The sequence below is a fragment of the Oryctolagus cuniculus genome, chromosome 4 (genome assembly GCF_051225735.1).
Source record: "Oryctolagus cuniculus isolate XC-2025 breed Fujian yellow rabbit chromosome 4, ASM5122573v1, whole genome shotgun sequence".
Classification (NCBI taxonomy): Eukaryota; Metazoa; Chordata; class Mammalia; order Lagomorpha; family Leporidae; genus Oryctolagus; species Oryctolagus cuniculus.
Window position 1 is genome coordinate 67987862 of NC_142870.1, and position 19543 is coordinate 68007404.

General features: G+C 47.4%; 1 protein-coding gene across 3 annotated transcripts in view; it reads left to right on the plus strand.

Moving 5' to 3' along the window:
• Window positions 1-2100: 2100 nt before the first annotated feature.
• Window positions 2101-19543, plus strand: part of C4H3orf52 (chromosome 4 C3orf52 homolog) — a 30635-nt gene continuing 13192 nt past the window's right edge. Inside the window, exons 1-3 of one of the 3 annotated variants that reach the window (XR_016232430.1) lie at window positions 2101-2452; window positions 8830-8959; window positions 18593-18720. Coding sequence is in view for 2 of the 3 variants with exons in the window: in XM_008266960.5 (XP_008265182.2) it covers window positions 2315-2452; window positions 8830-8959; window positions 18593-18720 (396 nt within the window). In the remaining variant the exon portion in view is untranslated. Of the gene's footprint in view, window positions 2453-3838; window positions 3969-8829; window positions 8960-18592; window positions 18721-19543 lie in introns of those variants that run through there. The other 2 variants (XM_008266960.5, XM_089330796.1) reach the window with 2 other exon arrangements.

The window sequence follows — 19543 nt, forward strand, 5'->3', positions numbered from 1 at the left end:
ATGAAATCTGCAGTTACCAGGAACAAGTTGCAAATCAGAAAGTAAGTAGTTTCAGGCACCACTGGGAGGTGTCAGTGAGCATTCATGATGAGGAAGACACGAGAGGCCAGGCAGAAAAATGAATACTGAAAGAAAGCATATTGGGTCAAGAATTGGTGCTGGGTGCTAAGGGTTGCATGAAGGTGGGTATTAGTTATCCAGATGTTTAGACACATGGAAAGTAAAGGAGCATTTACTAAGATCCTGCTGTTTTTCAGGCACAGAAGGTTAAATGCTTTAATTACTTCATTCACTCTGAATTCTACTGGTTAGGAATCATTTTACAGTTTGAAAAGAAGCTGATAAACATCAAACAACTTGCCCAGGAGCACAGAGAGAATCTAAATTTACCCTCATTCTCTGGCCTTCAAAACCAGACTCCTTCCACCATACTACAGGGACAAGGGTTAGGCTGATAGAATTCTGGAAACACATCCAAGCACTGATATAGAATACGCAAACCTTGCTATGTTGTACTCAAAACTCATTAGATGTGGATTAAGAATGTGCGTGTGATGGAACAGTTGCTTTTATGATTCTCTGTGAGAATGAAGGAGACCTCAGCTCGCTGCGCATGCAGAAACCTGGAAGAGAGCCACAGTCCACCTGACATGAAAGAGACTGAGATCAAATGAGGGAACTATGGGAAAAGTTGTCTGGGCATTGGGTAAAGGTAGGGGTCTGGGGTTCGAGAGGTCTTGGTGATTCTAATCAACTCTACAAAGTTTTGTGACTACAGCGTCTGTTAGGAGCCCCCACTACTGCCCCTTCCATGGCTCCTGTTCTCAATCAGCCTCCAGTCTCTTTTTAGGCCTGGAGTTTTCAGCAGCTTCTCACTCTTGCTGGGGGCCAGCACCTCGGCATTCCTCCTTGATTCCCTTAACCCTTGTGCCTTTGTTTAAAAGCCTCTTCAAAACCCCAGCTGCCAATGGAGCCTGATTCCTACAGGATCTGCTTGTTAGACGAGAGGGCAGAAGTTGGTGCTGGCCAGCAGCCCAGTCACTGCAGTTAGCAGACCCTATTCAGTAGCAGGTGGAGTCCAAAGTACAGATGATCTGCTAACGGACAGAGCACCTGCTCAGGGGGCAGCGAGGTCCCAGCTTTTCAACACAAGTCCATGTCTTCAGGATGGAGCTTATTTCTATGTCTCTTGACTCTTCTGACTGGTGTGTGTGTGTGTGTGTGAGAGAGAGAGAGAGAGAGAGAGGGAGAGAGAGAGGGAGAGAGGGAGGGAGAAAGGGAGGGAGAGAGGGGGGCAAGGCTGCTCTGAACAGAAGCTTCAGAGCTGAGATTTTGGACCAACACAATTCTATGCTCACTAAACCAGAAGTTCAGATCTATGGAGAGACTCTGTGTGTGTGTGTGTGTGTGTGTGTGTGTGTGTATACTTTCCTTAGGAGAGGGAGTGTCTCTGATCCTTCCCCTCAAAGGTAAATAATAGGAGCCAAAGCTTACCGGTGCTGGCTCTGTGTTAGGTTCTGAGCGCTTTATTTGCCTCAACTCTCAATCCTGGCAAGAACCACATTAAGCGGCATGTAAGCTATGCCAAATTTCCGGATGAGGGCAGTCTGGCACAGAACCCACGGCGCCTGAGGTCTTTTGATTAGGCGCCCTCTGAGTGGGGATGAAGAGTCTGGTTCTGGAGTCTGCTGCTACCCCTCCACTCCCACCCCCTCACCACTCAATGCCGTCGCCATGTCTGACTCTGGACCTAAGAGAACTGTGTGTGTGTGTCTGTGTGCGCGCGAGATCTGCACGTGCTCAGAACCTAGCGCCATGCCTGGCACGCAGTCGAAGGTGCGGAGTTATTTGTTGACTCAGCGACGAAATTTTGCCAGGCAGCGAGGACGGGGGCAAGTCCCAGCAACTGACAGCTCCGGGGGTATCAGACAGACTTTCCTCCGTGGAACTTCCTCTCCACAGCCCGCTCCCCAGCCAGTTCCAAGAGCTGGTTTGCCTCTGCAGGACGGGGAAAGGCATAGCAGGCAGCGCCCTGAACAAACCAGAAAAACTGCCTTGCGTCGCTCGGGAGCACGCGGCAGGGCACGGTCGCAGCCGCGGGAGCCTGCAGGGGCCAGGAGGGCCTCCCTCCCTGGGTGAGCGTTGCCGCTCACCTGCCTCGCCCCTCCCGCGGCCCGAGGTCTGCGGCACGCCCCGCCCTGTGGGTGGAGTGTGAGCGGGGTGGGGTTGGGGGGGGGGCAACCTTGGACTTTGCGCCCTCAGGTGTGTAGGCGCTGGCCGCGGGCAGAGCCGCTCAGCCCTCCTCAGCCGGCCCATGGAAGCGGCCGTGTGCCCGTCGGCCCGAGACGAGCTGGAGCTCTCGGTGCTCGGGGGGCAGTCAGACGAGCAGACGCCTCTCAGTGGAGAGGTCACGGTCATCTCGGCATCGGTGGAGGAGGCCTGCCCGCCGCAGGTGAGGTGCCCGCGGCGCGCCGGTGGGACGGGCCCGGCAGCTGGGAGTTTCGGGGTTCCCGAGCGTTCTCCGGGCAGCTTCCGACGCCCGGGGCTCGAGCCCGCCCGCCCGCCCGCACCGGCCCCTGCGCCGCCCGCGACCCCGCCGCGCTCCGGGAACCCCAGTGCGGGGTGTGGCCGCGCCGCTCTGGAGAACCAGACTCCCCCGGGATAGAGCTGGGCTCTTTAATGAAGTTTATTTTCTCTTTCAAGTAGTGAGAACGAGGGTCATAGACGGAGTCAACTCCTTTCCTTAGGATCTCGCCCGCCTCCTTTCAACCCTCCAGACCTCTCCAACTCCGGCCCCCACCCCGCCTTCCGCTCCCTAGCCCCCATCCCCCACCCACCGTCCTCGCTCCTCGCCCCAGACACGAACACTTTCTGTCTTCTCCCGGCCTGGCCTTCGGATTCCGCCGAAAGACGGAGAGGGGAGAAAGCCGCAGGAGCCAGGGGCCTGGAGCTGGCCTGGGAGGGGGTGAGCTCGCTGTGTTCACATCAGAGGAAATATTTGCAAAGTTCTTGTCCCAAGGAACCAAGCCCCTCTGCTGTCGCCTCCTTTGGATCCCTAAGGAAGTCCCTCGTGATGTTTCGACCGAGCAGTTTTCTGATTCAACTCCAGCGGTGGTGGCAACAGTATAGGCTCCCATCAAATGCTTGTAAAACATCAGAGACTTTGAATTCTGGGCCATCCTTGTGATTAACTCCCACCGCTGGCTTGGGGTTTACTGGGTACAAGGAACTGTATAAAGAGCCTGATGGCACCAGGCCCCACTCCTCCGTCCTGCCCCTTTTGGCCACTCAACTGTTGATTTTGGGGACAAACAGGAAATCCAGAGGTTCAGAATATGGCTCTGTATGCTTTCCTGAAAAGCTTGCTTTTACTGGTATCCTAGAGAGTACTTGGGCACTTTATGTTTGAATGAAATATAAACACCTGGGAAGAGTGAAGAGTGTACACCCATGGTCTGATCGCCAGGCCCAGTGTCTTCAGCCATACAGCATTAGGCAGAGGTTTGGGAATTGGAGATCCCTGTTTCACATTAGAGAGACCCAGGACACCTCAAGTCTCCATGTTTTGAAACTAAGTCCAGTGATGAGAGTTGTGGTGACAGCTTCACCACTGTAAGCTGTGGTCCAGGGCCAAGGCTGTCAAAAGTGGAAAGGGAAGGTGCCCAGCTGGGCATCTGTGAGACCTGGCGGTGCTTGGTGGAAAACAGTTGAATTGTAGAACGTGATACCCATGTAGGTGTCAGTGTTTTCCAGTTGGTTAGCACCTGCCCCGTAGCGATTGCTCTTTCATGTTCTAAAGACTTCCTTGTTTGTTAGGTTATACAGGTGTCCTGGATTTCCTTGTGAGGTAGCTTTGTAGGTCTCTCAGTATGAAAGCTCTGGTGAGCAACAGAAGGGAGTGAAGGCCAAGGGCTATGTGAGCACTCGAGGACATTCTAGAAATGCCTGAGCAGGAAAAATCTTTAAAGGTGACAACCCATCACCCAGTGTGGTAATTTTTTTGTTTTGTTTTGTTTTGAAGAGTGAGCTGACATGCATTTAAACTCAGGAAAGTCAATTAGTGTAGGGTCACTAAGCATACTGGCTTGCACAGGACAGAACTCAGACGCTTGAGAGTTTTCTGTTTGGAGCTGCTTAAACTGTGTACTGATTTCCATTTTCAAATGCAGCTTAATTCCCTATATTTCCATTGTGCACCTGTTGCGTACCTACATATGCCAAACACCTGTGATACATAAGTGCATTTATGAATGTTGTCAGTGTTGTGATTTGACAGGCGAGGAAACTGAAAATTGAGCCTCTCAATGCCCAAATATTCTCAGTGCTGCCTCTGAGGTTTGAACTCAGACATTCTGTCACCTACGCTGTTTCTGTTGGTTTAGTCTCGATCATTTAAATATATAATGTGACTTATAATTTGTACTCACTTATTGTAGTTGCCTAGATTAGATATTGCTAATTTCTTTAAGTTAGGTAATTTATAATTGTAATTTAAGTGAAATAGGAGTATGGAAAGAGTTGGTGCTGGATGAGTGGATGGGTGGATGTTGAGGGGTAGGGAACGGTTCTGGGGTCACAGGAAATAGACATCCCACCCTGTGATGTCCTCCTGGTTGGCACAGCTGAGCTGCAAGAGTATGCAAAGACAGTGGAAAGAACTTCTTTTCCTCTCTTGATCTAGGTTTGAGGGTTGGGGGAAAGGGATACAAGCCATAGAACTCTGCCTGCTGCCACTCTGAACACAAGGTCAAAAGTGGAAAAGAAATTATGGTAATGAGGTGGGACTAGTTTCCTTCTATGGCTCATACGTGGGCTCTGACTCAGGTTTCAAATAGAAATCTCAGAGACATTTTAAGCGATGGCAGCATCATTAGAATAATATTAAACCAGTAAATTGGTGCTTTTGAGGTAGGCAAGGCTTATGGGAATGGGCTACCTAAAAATTAGCTCCATTGCTACATATTGTTCGGTTCAGGATAAAAATCAACTGGCTCTTTTGTGCTTGGATCAAACAGCAAGTGCATTAAATCCCACACTGAAGATTTGGAAGTATAGATTTTCCTGTATGCTAAGCAAATTTTCCCTGATTACCTAACACCTGCTCCTGAATGAGTTAACAAGAAGCAAGCTTCTTGGATCCGATAGACAGGTAGTCCTGCCGTTGTCGCAGGATCCTGGGTCATGTATTTACACATTTACCTGAAGAGGCGAAATATCTGGGGGAGTGGAGTGTTCAGAGGAAATCCATGAGGATTCTTGAGCTCCGTCATGCAAGCACAGAATGAAAAGGGCGGCTTACAAATATCTCTGGAAAGCACCTTGTGAAAGAAACTGCCTGTGGGCACTCCTCATGACCCAGAATTTGGGCAGGAGAGAATGAAGCAGCCGCTGAAGGAGGCACTGTGTCTTTGTGACCCAGTTTTACGGGCGATTGAGATAGCACAGACGGCATGCGCTGTGTCAGAGCTTCTGCAGCCTCAGGGGACATGGGAATCGTCTTGGACCCCTCTGAAAAGCACTACCCCCCATTTGCCTCTAATGTGCAGGCAACTGAGAAGCACTGTGTGTTGTTGCTCTGTTGGGAGTGGGACAGACCACTCTATACTGACTGAATATATTGAAAAAAAATCCCTTAATCATGTAAGGGATGGTGGTCAGTGGTCTTGTTCTTGGGCTGAGGACAGCACAGAGAGGCATGCTGGGTTATAGATGGGCAGCCTTGGGCTGGACCAGGAAGTGGCATTTCCCATATGTAAGGCTGTGTCAGTTGGAGCTGAATTCCTCCAGGAAGTCACAAGACTAATTAATGATTCTTCAAACCACAGGAGTCCTAATTTGTGATCCCTAAGGGACAGCAGCAGGCCTAAGTGGCTGAAGAAGTGCACTGATGCTCATCCTGTGGCTTATTTGAGACTCTGTATTTCCTTTGGTGTTAAGTTTTATGGTCTTGGCTGCCACTTATATAAGGGGCTGAAAACAGCACAGGCTTATTTTGGTTGCAGTGGTTCTTGAAGTGGGGACATATGTGTCTGTCCCCCAGAGTTCCTTGTACTGGATCTTCTCTTTCCCATGTCCTTTTTGGAGCCCCTGGCTTCCGTGGCATTGGAGCAGTTCTGCAGCCTTGAGCAGGAGTGAGAGGTGGCCTTACCCCTGGACTCCAGAAACCACTGAAGACTAATTTCCTCTCTCTGGGTGCTCCCATCACACATGACAGGCTGGGTCCAAGAGTCCTTGTAAGGTGCACTCAGGGCCTCTAACTTGGGAGGCCCAAATGTGTGGTGTAAAATGGGGAAGTTGAAGAACCCTCCCTCTATGTGGTTTCAGTTTACCTATGAAGATAAAGCCGTTCTCTGTTTGCATTTGGAATGAAACCACACAGGGCAGTCAGTCCCAGCAGCAGATGAACCGTGGGGACAGCTCATGTACTGGGTGAGGAAGAAGAGGGGTTTCCACAAAAGGGTGGGAGGGTTCACACCAGAGGTCGCAACCCTAGTAAAACAGCTGATTCACTCTGAGATGTTTAAAATGACAAGCCAGGGCCTGCTGCCATCTCCCCTAAGACTTCCCTAAGACAGGTGCAGGTGGGCCTGAAGTCAGTGAAAACCTCTTCCACGGTGATACTGAAGTGCAGCCAGTCTTGGGGCCTCTGAGAAAGTGTGAAATGCATTCTCAATGCAGACGACCCATTTCCTTTCCTGCTGGCCACCACCAAAAAAGAACCAGGTAGAAATGAAGCACTGTTTCCATTCAGGAGCCGGCCTCTGCAAGTGCTTTGTGGAACGAAGTGTTACCTGTGCATCAGGTGTCTGAGGGGTGACTGTTCTCCTTGGTGGAGTGCCTAATATTTGTCTCACAGATGCTTCATGTACCGTATTCTATGGTTTTTACAGCAACCCTAGATTTAGTATTTATATACAGAAGTTTTCCAACATGGCGGTTTGGCTTACCCTTCTTCAACTTTACGATGATGGTGTGAAAGTAACAAAGGTTCAGAATATATGCTTTTAAGTTTTTCTTTGTTTATTTCAAAAATTTTTAATGGACACATGATAGTATACATATTTATGTGGTACCATGTGATGTTTTTGACACAAATATAAGTACAGGGCAAATATATGTACTTCCTCAAACATTTGTCCTTCCTTTTTGGTGGAAACATTTGGAATCCTTTCTTTTAGCATACACACACACACATACTCACACACACACACACTTGGGGGAAGCACATTATTGTTATCTGTAGCCACCCCACTGTGCAATAGAACGTTAGCACTTCTTTCCCCTATCACTTGCATTTTGCCCTGTATCCAATATCCTCTTGTGATGCTGATAGTGGCAGCAGTTCACATCTACCAGTCAACCACATACTGTGACTAGGGGAGAGAACCAGTAGTCTACAGTGTATTGTGTGGCTAACCTGAGATGTTCAGTAGGTTAGGTAGATTAAATGCATTGTTGACTTACGCGATTTTCAGTTTATGATGGGTCTATTAAGATGTAATTCCACCACAATTGGAGGGGCACCTGTGGTTTACAATTCAGGACATTGGGGCCTGCAAGCTTCAGTAGCTTGCTTAAAGCTATCTGCCTTCAAGATTCAAATCCAACCAGGTATGTCAGATAGAGAACTACATTTCTGCTCTTATTGTCTTCCCTCATATCCCATGGTCTATTCAGGTATGGTGCACCAGGTGGGGCTCAGATAGTGGGACTCCTCCAAGGCAGCCAGGCAATCTCATGAAAGTCCTCACAGCGAGGCCAGGAGGCTGTGCACAAAAGGGAGAAGCTCTAGTGACACACAGCAGGGATTAGTCCGGGAATATTTGAAATGGGCTAATGCATACCTTGAAGGCCAGTTAGGATTAAGTGGAGTGTCTTTGGTGCTCTGTTAACCACAGCAGTTCTGATTGCTTATTTTGACCACACAGTCTGCCTCACTACACCTGCTGCAGCTCTCTCCTACTGTCTTGTGCCTTTAACATAGAATGTGAGGCCACAGCACTAGCCTGTTCATTCTTTTCTTGGTTTGTCCATTCTAAACTACCCATACTTTTTTTTTTTTTAAGATTTGTTTTATTTATTTGAGAGGCAGAGTTACAGACAGAGAGAGGGAAAGACAGAGAGGTCTTCCATCTGCTGGTTTGCTCCCCAAATGGCTGTAATGCCCAGAACTGGGCCGATATGAAGCCAGGAGCCAGGAACTTCTTCTGGGTCTCCCACATGGGTGCAAGGGCTCATCCTCCACTGCCTTCCCAGGCCATTAAAAGGGAGCTGGATTGGAAGTGGAGCAGCGGGGACTCAAACTGGCACCCATATGGGATGCTGGTGCTGTAGGCGGAGGCTTATCCTACTATGCCATGGCACCGGCCCCCACTACACATCATTTTACCCTTAATTTTTAATTCAGCTCTTGTGTCCCCAAACCTTCCACAGCACACTGGTGCACACCACAAGATGGTCCAACTGCGCTGGCAGTGATCAAACCCTCTCCAGTATGTTGCAACCTTTCACTCTATGTAGCTTTCAATTTCACTACTTGCCACTGACACCCACCCTGAACTCGTCTGCTGGCCAGTTCTGCTGAGTCAACACCCTGGATGGTCTTTCAGTCTTTCTTGGGCTTGGAATGCTTTCAAAAACCCATTCTGCAAAAATCCTCTCTAACCTTTCCACCCCAGAGTGCCAGAGGCTCTGTTCCACCCCATGCAGCTTTGTGTAAACTTGATTGAGCAGCGTGCAGCCCTTGAGGTCTGGAACCTGCTGTCTTCATGTCCGTATCATTCGCCCCTAAACCCAATGATTGCCTCGCATTCTTCCTTTGCTTTTTAGGGCAAGAAGGAAAATCCCTGGAGCTCCTGCAATAAGAACGTGGTGGGAAGGTGTAAACTGTGGATGGCCATCGCCTCCGTTTTCCTGGGTCTCATTGTAGTGATCATCATAAGCTTGTGTCTTGTTGGAGGTAAGAGGATGGAAGTGTGACTGAGGTGATTTTAAGAACTTGTTTAAGGCTTGTGGCTTACATGGAAATGGAAGATGTGCTCGTGGCTGCTCATTAGTTATGCTGCAGATTTAAATCTGGCTTGGAATATGTTGTATGAGTGGGAGATATGCATAATTCTTGTTTGTTTTATTTATGACATTTTGTTTGTTGTTTGTTAATTTTATAGACCCCAAAAGTATGGAGATCAATGTTTTACTTTAAACTCAGCTCATTGGATCTTAAAGATGTGTCTTAAATTTTTCACTTAAGCACTATATTTTATTACATCTTAGTATACCTGCTTATTTGAAGGTTTTTTTTCTGTGTAATTTGGCAAAAATAATTATTGTATACCATCTAATGTTACTGTAATAATAAAATAATGAGTAATGTATTTGAAGAGTTTTAGAAAAAACTTTACCTATAAGCTGTCATTATTTTAACTTATTTTAAAAGTAACTGTTATGTTTGTGTGTAAAACAGAAGGTTATCTGGTAGTAACTATATACTTTACATGTATGATGTCCTTTTATAATTTGTTTTGAATTTAAAGACAATACATGTTCAGTCACCAATAAACTCATCTATGTTATTAGTATTTCTTTTTTTAAAAGATTTATTTTATTTATTTGAAAGAGTTATAGAGGGAGGTAGAGACAGAGAGAGAGGTCTTCCATCTGATGGTTCATTCCCCAGATGGCCGCAATGGCCGGAGCTGCGTAGATCTGAAGTCAGGAGCCAGGAACTTCTTCTGGGTCTCCCACGTGGGTGCAGGGGCCAAAGGACTTGGACCATTTTGTACTGCTTTCGAGACCATAGCAGAGAGCTGTATTGGAAGAAGAGCAGCCAGGACTAAAACTGGCACCCATATGGGATGCCAGTGCCTCAGGCCAGGGTTTTTTAATTTTTTTTAAAAAATTTTTTATTTGACAGATAGAGTTATAGACAGTGAGAGAGAGAGACAGAGAGAAAGGTCCTCCCTCCACTGGTTCACTTCCCAATTGGCCGCCACGGCCGGTGCGTTGCGCCGATCCGAAGCCAGGAGTCAGATGCCTCCTCCCCATCCCCCATGTGGGTGCAGAGGCCCAAGCACTCGGGCCATCCTCCACTGTCAGGACAGGGTTTTAACCTGCTGCGCCACAGTGCCAGCTTCTAATATTTCAATAGATTTTATTTTGGTCTTTTCTTAGCTTTAGAAATAATTTGAAGTCAGATTTTTCTTTAGTCATGTGGCCTATCTTTGGGATGTTAATATTACACTGCAATCTTTCTGCCAGGTGGTGAGAAATTCTTCAGGTCATTTTTTTTATGGTGGCAGGATGGAATCTTCCATGTGATTTTAAACCCTTTTAGGTAGTTTCCAGTTTTTATAATTACTGGTGGTACTTTTTTTACAGTGTACTCATAGCAATAGAGCACCCTCCAGTGGGCAGTCGTTTCAGTCTCAAAAAGGGAAGAAGAAAGTCACTTTTTGTGTGTGGGGTGATGGTAAGGAGGCGCTCATTGGGCCTGGGATTCTCCTGAGGTGATGGGCCTCAAAAAATCCTCTTGAGGATTTGGGTTTAGTTGGACTCTCAGTAGCAAACCCAGGTCTAGGCTGGTAGCAAGAATGGGGAGCCCCTGAGTCTCTCCAGAGGGGTGCTGTGGAATTCTCCTTAGGAACTACGTTTGCCATTCACTTTCTGTTTCCCTTTCTCTCAACCCCTTAACCTCCTGTCTCAATGTTTCCTAGTCCCTGAAAGAACAGGAAAACCGTGAGGATATTGTCAGTCTACAGCATGGAAGTTTCTTGGCCAGGGACTCTGTCCCCTAAGGCAGCAGGGGCATTGTTTAGGTGAGGAGGGTGATTCTGAAGGTTTTGGGTAGGAAGAAGCTAAAAGATCCCGTATCTCTTCCATCTTGCTGAGGACAACAGTTTTGGTGTGAGCCTTGATACTTCCTCTTCACGTTAAATCCACATGGTGGATATTGAAACTGAATTGGGTCACGCAATCCTGTCCTATTGCAACCAGTTGGTTCTACTGCAAAATCACAGCTGATTTGCCTGTGGGGAATCTGTGGTTCTCTCAAAGGATGACGCAACAGGTGGCTTAGTATTCAGGATTCTGAAACACAAGACCCATGATTTGTCTTCCATTCTCACAGAGTCATCTAATCCCTTCAACTCACAAAGAGCAAACTGAAGAGGAAGGCATTCCCTTTCCCTTAACAGTTTTTCTAGGGATGTGAAAGATCACAGGATAAGATGCAGGGAAAAATTTTTTGAACTTGTACAAACTTCACTTTGAATTTTTTTTTTGATGATTTATTTGAAAGGCAGAGTTAGTCAATCTTACCAAGGAGGCAGGCACCAATGCCAGCACACTTGGTAAAGAGACAAATATAAATACACAACTGATCCAAGAGATAGGGTAAGTGTCGAAGAGAGTACACAAATAAGACCAGTGTAAGCAAATAATGAAAGATAGAATCAAAAGGGTTGAGAATGATCCTGCGGGGGAAGCAGGTCACACAGCAGACTCATAGAATGGCAAATGCCCAAAACAGCACTCCTGCCTCAGAATCAACCCTTGGGACATTCGGATCTGACTAAAAGGTCCATGAGAGTCTCGCAGGCATGGAAAGCCATGACACGGTGGCAAAAAAACAATCTAAATGAAGGATCCTGGCGAACAACACTCCAGCAGAAGGATCAGGCCATCAAGGAGAGAGGCGCCTTTCTCTGAAGAGAGGAAGGAACCTCCACTGTGATATGGCCTTGACTAAACAAATACAGAGTTGGTGAACTCAAGGGGCCTCCATAGCCTAGACAGCTCATAGCAAGAGTCTCGGGTGATTGCTGACGTCATAAATAAGAGTGCCAATTGTTAAATCAACAACGGAGTCACTGGGTTCATGCTCCCCTCGCAGGATCTCTGTCCTTAATATGTTTATCTATGAAACTCAAAAACAACACTACTAGTCGAACAATACCCTATACCTGGTTCGGTTGTGTGAGTGCAACCTGTTGAAATCCCTGCTTAGTATAGACTAAATTGATCTTCGGTATATGAAGGTAACCGAAAATGAAACGTGATGAAGGGGGGAGAGGGGAGAGGAAGTGGGTGAGGGGAGGGCCATGGGAGGGAGGGAGGTCGGGGGGAAGCCACAACAATGCAAAAGATGCATTTTATATTCTACTTAAAACTATTGGTTGAGCTATGTAATTAATACACAATTACTCTTAGGTGTTTAATTAATGCTATAACTAGTACTCAAATAGTATTTTACACTTTATGTTTCTGTGTGGGAGCAAAATGTGGTAATCTTTACTTAACATACGCTAAATTGATCTTCTGTATATAAAGATAATTGAAAATTAATTGTGATGTGAAGGGGAAGGGAAGAGGGAGTGGGAGAGGGGAGCATTGTGGATGGGAGGGAAGACACGGGCGGGGGGGGGGGGGAGGAGGCTATTGTGGTCCATAAGCTGTACTTTGGAAATTTATGCTCATTAAATAAATTAAAAAAAAAAAAAAAAGAAAGGCAGAGTTAGAATTAGAGAGAGAAAGAGGGAGAGGGAGGGAGGGAGGGAGGGAGGGAGAGAGAGAAAGAGAGAGAGAGAGATATTGAGAGAGATCGAGAGATCTTCTATTAACTGGTTCAGTACCCAAACGGCCTGGGCTGGGCCAAGGCTTAAGCCAGGAGCTTCGTCTGGGTCTCTCACATGGGTGCAGGGGATCAAGCACTTGAGCCATCCTCTACTGCTTTTCCCAGGCCAATAGCAAGGAGTGGGATCATGGAGTGGGATCAGAAATAGAACAGCTGGAACTAAAACTGGTGCCCATATGGGTAACTCTATACCACAACACCAGCCCCTTCACTTTGAATTTGATTGTAAATTGTAAATTTGATTGTAAATTTGTGCTTTAGTGTATGATAATATGTAAGAGAGGTTTTTCAAACTTTTTTTAAAAATCAAGATAATACATTTACTTATTTTTCAAAGATTTATTTATTTTATTTAAAAGCAGAGAGAGACAGAGAGAGAGAGAGAGAGAAACTGACAAACATATACAGATCTTCTAGCCACTGGTTCACGACTCAAATAGCCACAACAGCAGGGGCTGGGCCAGACTGAAGCCAGGAGCCTGGACTTCCATCCGGGTCTCCCATGTCTTGTAAGGGCCCAAGTACTCAGGCCATCTTCTGCTGCTTTCCCAGACACATTTTCAGGGAGCTGGATTGGAAGTGAAGCAGCCAGGACTCAAACCAGTGCTCATTTGGGATGCCACCATTGCAGGTGGGAGCTTAACCTGCTGCACCACAACATTGGCTCAAGGGCATACATTGATTTTACTTGGCAACTCGGCCCTTCAATGTTTAGGCCTCCAGGGAAGGCTGAAAAGTTGGTAATTACCTAAAATGTTTTGCATTCAAAAATAATACATGTTCAGATGCTCATAAAAGCCATCTATGCTGTTAATATTTTATTATATTTTCTTCTAATATTTTTTAAAAAATTTCAAAAAATAAAATTTTTTTTATTAAAAGAATTTGAAATCAGATTTTTTAAAAGATTTATTTATTTATTTGAAAGTCAGAGTTACACAGAGAAAGGAGGAGAAGCAGAGAGAGAGAGAGAGTGGACTTCCATCTGCTGGTTCACTCCCCAGATGGCCGCAACGGCCAGAGCTGAGCCAATCTGAAGTCAGGAACCAGGAGCTTCTTCTGGGTCTCCCTCATGGGTACAGGGGCTAAAGGTCTTGGGCCATCTTCTACTGCTTTCCCAGGCCACAGCAGAGAGCTGGATCAGAAGTAGAGCTGCCAGGACTAGAACCGGTGCCCATATGGGATGGCGGCGCTTCAGGCCAGAGCTTTAACCCACTGCACCACAGCGCCAGCCCCTGAAGTCAGATTTTTTATAGCCTTGCAGCTACTTGTAGGATTCTAATATTGTGATTATTTTGCTGAGTCATTTTACTGTCATCTCTGAAGCGCCCACAGAGCTCCTCTGGGGGAAGCTGGGACCATCAGAGGGAAGTCCCTGTTCCACCTCTTTTTATACCTATGGCATTGTCCTATCCTCACTAAAAATTCTTTCCTGAATTTTTAAAAAATATTTATTTATTTATTTGGAAGGCAGAGATAGGGAGAGGAAAAAGAAGCGGGTGGGGAAAGAATCTTCCATCTGCTGTTCACTCCCGAAATGGCCACAATGGCTGTGGCTGTGCCAAGCAGAAGCCAGAAGCCAGGAGCCGGGAGCTTCTTCTAGGTCTCCCACATAGGTGCATGGGCCCAAGCACTTGGGCCATCTATTGCTGCTTTACTCAAGCACATTAGCAAGGAGCTGGATCAAAAGTGGAGCAGCCAGAACACGAACCAGTTCCCATATAGGATACCAGTACTGCAGGTGGAGGCTTAACCTTCTACGCCATAGCACTGGTCCTGCTTCTCTGAAAAAGTCTTTTTTTTTTTTTTGTCTCAAAATTATTCTCTTTTTGGATAATTTATAGAACCACTTAGGCATCGTCAAGGGCTCTCCTTTCTTCATTAATTCATCCCAGTCAGGAGGGGAGAGACGCTGCATAACATCTTATTAATGAAACTCTTGTTTGGTTTGGGCAAGATATTCTGAATATTGCAAAAACCAAACTGTGACGAGTAGGTGGATGCTGAAAAATATGTTTTAAAGTTAGGACACTCTGGGGACCCTTACGTGACATCCTCTTCCAGTGTGTTCCCCTGAATCCTGTCTGGCCCATCTAGTCTCTTAGTTTACAGGTCCTGCTTCGAGTGGGAACGCTGCGGTACTGAGATGTAAGCAGGGACTTCCCAAGTGACGCGGTGCTAAGTGGATGCGTTGTTTTCTGGGAGGAAGAGCTGCATCTTAGCATATCACGTGGTCCTGGCAGACTGACAGATTTACAGGGCAGTGCTCCCTAGTACACGGGGACTCACGGGAAAATCCTAGGCTGTCAGCATTCACAGTCTGTAAGCTGCCAAGGTCCTTGGGAACATAATTGAACCTCCGTAGACCCAGTGTCTTGAAGTTGCGTTGCAGTTTCACCTTTCAGATCTCCAGTGTTTTTCCACCTGCCCAAGACTGACCATTTTAGCTGCGCTCTCCATGGTGCCTCCTCCAGGTTTCTCTGACCCAGAGACCTTCGATATCTCCTCTTTCTAAGCATGCTCAGGTTCTTCTCAATGTTTCAAAGGCGCTAGCATCATATGTCCTTTAAGACAGTCTTCCATCAGGCTTCTTCTACTTCATTTAGATATTTTCCCCCTCTCTCCTTTCACTGGCAAACTTCTGGAGGGATCTGCATCTGGACCTTGCCTCTTGCTTCCTCCTAAGCCTCTTGTACCAACCGGCTCCAAAGGAGCCAGGATCTGGTCAGTTCCTTCTGAGGTATTGATATCTGCTGTGGAAATCCATGTGGTGTTATGGAGCTCAGATGTGTCCATTGCAGCATTATTTATTTATAAGAGTGGAAAGCTGAAGAAACAATACCAGATTTAAGAAAATAAACCTAATATGAACAGTGTGAAGCCACTAAAATGATCTTTATAAGAAATATCAAACCATGTGCTTTTGAGATGATAAAAACAACAGAAGAATCCACACCGGCTGGTGCCACGGCTCACTAGGCTAATCCTCCACCTGCGGCACCAGCACACCGGGTTCTAGTCCTGGTTGGGGCACTGGATTCTGTCCCCATTTGTGGTGGAATAAGAAGGCCATGCCAAGGTCGCCACTGGCAAGCGAGCATCAGTTACTCAGGAATGGCTTTGAAACCCACCTGGCAACGGAGCCTGCCTGGCAACAGGCTGTGATTGGATGGATTTGAAACTCACATGGCAAATGGAGCCTGCCTGGCAGCAGGCTGTGACTGGTTGGGGCATAGACCTCCCCTTGACCAGATTGGCTGGTCTTGGCTGTATAAGATGTTATACCAACTGAAATAAACGAGTTTCTGGGCTGCTTGCCTCAAGCCGGCTTTCACCCGACTCCTGGGGTCTGTGTGGTGACTCCGTGCCTCTTGCCCCCACCATGCTCCTCCTCTCAGAAACGAATCCACTGCAACATTGTTGAGAAATCAACTGCAACACGGTTGCCCCTCTTCCCTGTGGCCAGGGAATGCAGTGGAGGATGGCCCAAGTCCTTGGGTGTCGCTCCTCTGCGGGCTCGCGGGAGAACGACACCAACCGGACCCTGTTGTTTAAGCGAATGACTCTGCATTGTGCGCTCAAGTTTGCTCCTGTGCTAACTGCATTCTAACCGCATTCCACTTGGTGTGTGTCCACATTCTTGTTATTCTTTCGGCGCATGGTGTGAGATGTCTGCGGCGCCTCGCGGCACATAAGCGGATCCCCCCGCGCCACTTCTATCTCGCCTTTATAGTCCTCTCCCACCAATCCGTGCTCTGCTGCCCACGTGCTGAGCACGCTGTTCTCCTCCAATCAGAGGTTGGGTCAGGAATCAGCTAATTGACGAAGCAGCTGTGTAAGATTTGTTTACTCCCTCTCAGCGCCATATGGTGGGAGATCAGGCACATAGAGTTAGTCTCAATAGTCTCAGTGGTCTAGTCTAGTCTCGATAGTCTCAGTACTTATTTCGCCATGTTGCGGGAGACGGGCCCTGCTCCCCACAGGGCCCTGCTCCCCACACTTGGGCCCTGCACCCGCATGGGAGACCAGGAGAAGCACCTGGCTCCTGCCTTCGGATCAGCGCAGTGCACCGGCCACAGCGCGCCAGTGGCAGCGGCCATTGGAGGGTGAACCAACGGCAAAGGAAGACCTTTCTCTCTGTCTCTCTCTCTCTCACTGTCCACTCTGCCTGTCAGAAAAAAAAAAAAAAAAAGAATCCACACCAATAAGCAACTACAAAAAGCAAGACACAAACTACCCACTCATTAAGACCTCAGATTTATAATAAAAAATATATGGGGGGCATAGGATATAAAGTACTGGGGAAAACGACTCAATTAAAGGATTGTGTGTGTATGTGTATGTGTTTGTTACAGTTTCCAGTACTTTGCAAGTTTTCTGCTATGAGGGCATGCCTTTTATTATCAGACAAAATAATGTAATGACTTACAAGCAGTAGGGACTTAGGGATCGTTCCCTGAGTTTGGAGTTCCCAGGATCTCTCCTAGATTCAGTGAATTACTAGGAGAGCTCACAGGACTCGACACACAGTCAGACTGATGACTGTGATTTATTGCAACACAAGGAGGCATTAAATAAAAATATTCATGAGAGTGAAATCCAGAAGGAACAAGCGTTGGGGCGTCCTCTCCCAGTGGAGTTGCACAGGGCTCTCTTAATTGCTCTGACAACAGGTTGTGACAGCGCATGTGAAATGTTTACTTAGCCAGCACACTATAGATTCGGTGCCCAGGTTCTTGATTGGGAGTTAGTCACATCAGCAGCCACATTGTTTGTACAAACAGCAGAGGCATGGTGAGTCACCTTGTCAGGGCATGATGGGAACCCTTTCCCCAAATCCAGATTCCCAGACCTCAGCCAGGAGCCAACACTGAGCAGAAATCCCAGACCTGCAAGCTTAAACCCATTCTGCACGTTCCTTGTCCCTATCCTCCCATTTGCAGATTTCCTCGAGGAATCAGTAGCAGGATTCTTACTTCTCTTTGCCTTTCTTTTCTTCATCAATGCTGAGTTTATTCCCCTATGGCCACTTCAAAGTCCAGAACAGCTGATGATGCTGCTGAAGCATGGGATTTAAGAGAAAAGCCTATGGCAACAGGAGCACCTGGTTCCTCCCACCCACGCTTTTCTCAGGGTCAGAGAGGTGGTCCTCTGTATGTGCCAGCCACTGAGCCAGGGGAGCAACTCGGCAGCTAGTGCCAGTTTGTGGCTCCTGGCTCCTGACTCGGTGTGGTTTTGCCTCAGCTCTAACTGCTTGCCAGCCAATTAGCGAGCCGTCATTGGAACTGAGCAGCGCTGCAGAGCTCATTGTCCGGGAACATCATTCCTGCACAGCCTGCAGTGCTGAGTGCAGTTTGACCTCCCTCCTCCAAACAGAGTGCATCTACATTCCTCCTCTGTGCAATGTGGCCCAGCGCCACGTCTGCATGCCCATCCCGTCTTCAAGACGTGGGCTCACACGCTTGCCTTTTACCCTCAGTGATGTCAGCTTCTCACTCCTCACTGTCTGTGGTAGCCCAGGACTGGGAGGTGATTCCCCCAAGTCGCTTGCTCCCACCCCCAAGCCTGCACCATCCATGTCCTTCCCTCTACTGTCCCCCAGCCCTTGCCTTGACACCAGTGTACAGAGCTAAGCTGCAGGCTCAGCTGGGCAGACAATCATGTTCCTCCCACGCCCTCCTTCCCTCCCGCCTCCCCTTGGCTGTGTTCGGTGCAATCTGAGACTCCTTTGGCATACATGAAACAAACACAGCTTCCATGATGGGGGAGGCAGGCGTCTGTCGGTTACTCAGTTTTCTCGAGTGGAGAAGGCATTTCAGCGTATACTTGGTTGTGTGTTCACCTCTGTCCTTCATGAGGTCTCAACGGTGTGTTTAATTGCATCAGCCAAGGGAACAAGGAAGTTTGATATGTTGTGCAGCTGTGTTGACTTTCTATTTCCACCTTGCCCACTCTCTTTAGTAACGTATGTTGATGAAGATGAAAATGAGATACTTGAACTGTCATCAAACAAAACGTTCTTCATCATGCTGAAGATTCCAGAGGACTGCATGACTGAAGAGCAGTTGCCTCATCTGCTCACTAGCAGGGTAATTATGTCTCACTCATTGTTTACTGGGTTCCTGATGTTGGAACGTGTGTGCTGCTGGAACAGTTGGCAGAGAGCTAGGGAGTAAGTAGCTGGGACTCCTTGTCTGGGTTTTTTAGGAAATTGATGCCATATTTTGCCTTTTATTTTTTTTAGCATTCTGTGAGATATTATTATTGCTTTATTTATTTATTTATTTATTTGAGAGGCAGAGAGATAAAAGGACAGGGGGAGAGAGAGAGAGAGAAAGAGAGAGAGAGAGAGAGAGAGAGAATGAGAATGCTGCCATTCACTGGTTCACTCTTCAAATTATCTGCAGTGGCTGGGGCCAAAGCCAGAAGCCAATGCAATCCAGTTGTCCCATGTGGGTGGCAGGAGCACCATTACTGGAGCCATCACTATGTCTCCCGGGTCTACAGTGGCTGGAAGCTGGACTCAGGAGTCAGAGCTGGGAATTAAATCTAGACACTCCAATGTGGAATGTCAAGTATCTTCACTGCTACTCTATTTTTTTAAAAGATTTATTTATTTGATATTCAGAGTTACATGGAGAAGGAGAGGCAGAGAGAGAGAGAGAGGTCTTCCATTCACTGGTTCACTCCCCAGTGGGCCACAACAGCCGGAGCTGAGCTGATCTGAAGCCAGGAGCCAGGAGCTTCTTCTGGGTCTCTTACATGGTGCAGGAGCCCAAGGACCTGGGCCATCTTGTACTGCTTTCCCAGGCCATAGCAGAGAGCTGGATTGGAAGAGGAGCAGCTGGGACTCAAAAACTGGCCCCCATATGGGATGCTGGCGCTGCAGGCTGGGGCTTTACCCTCTGTGCC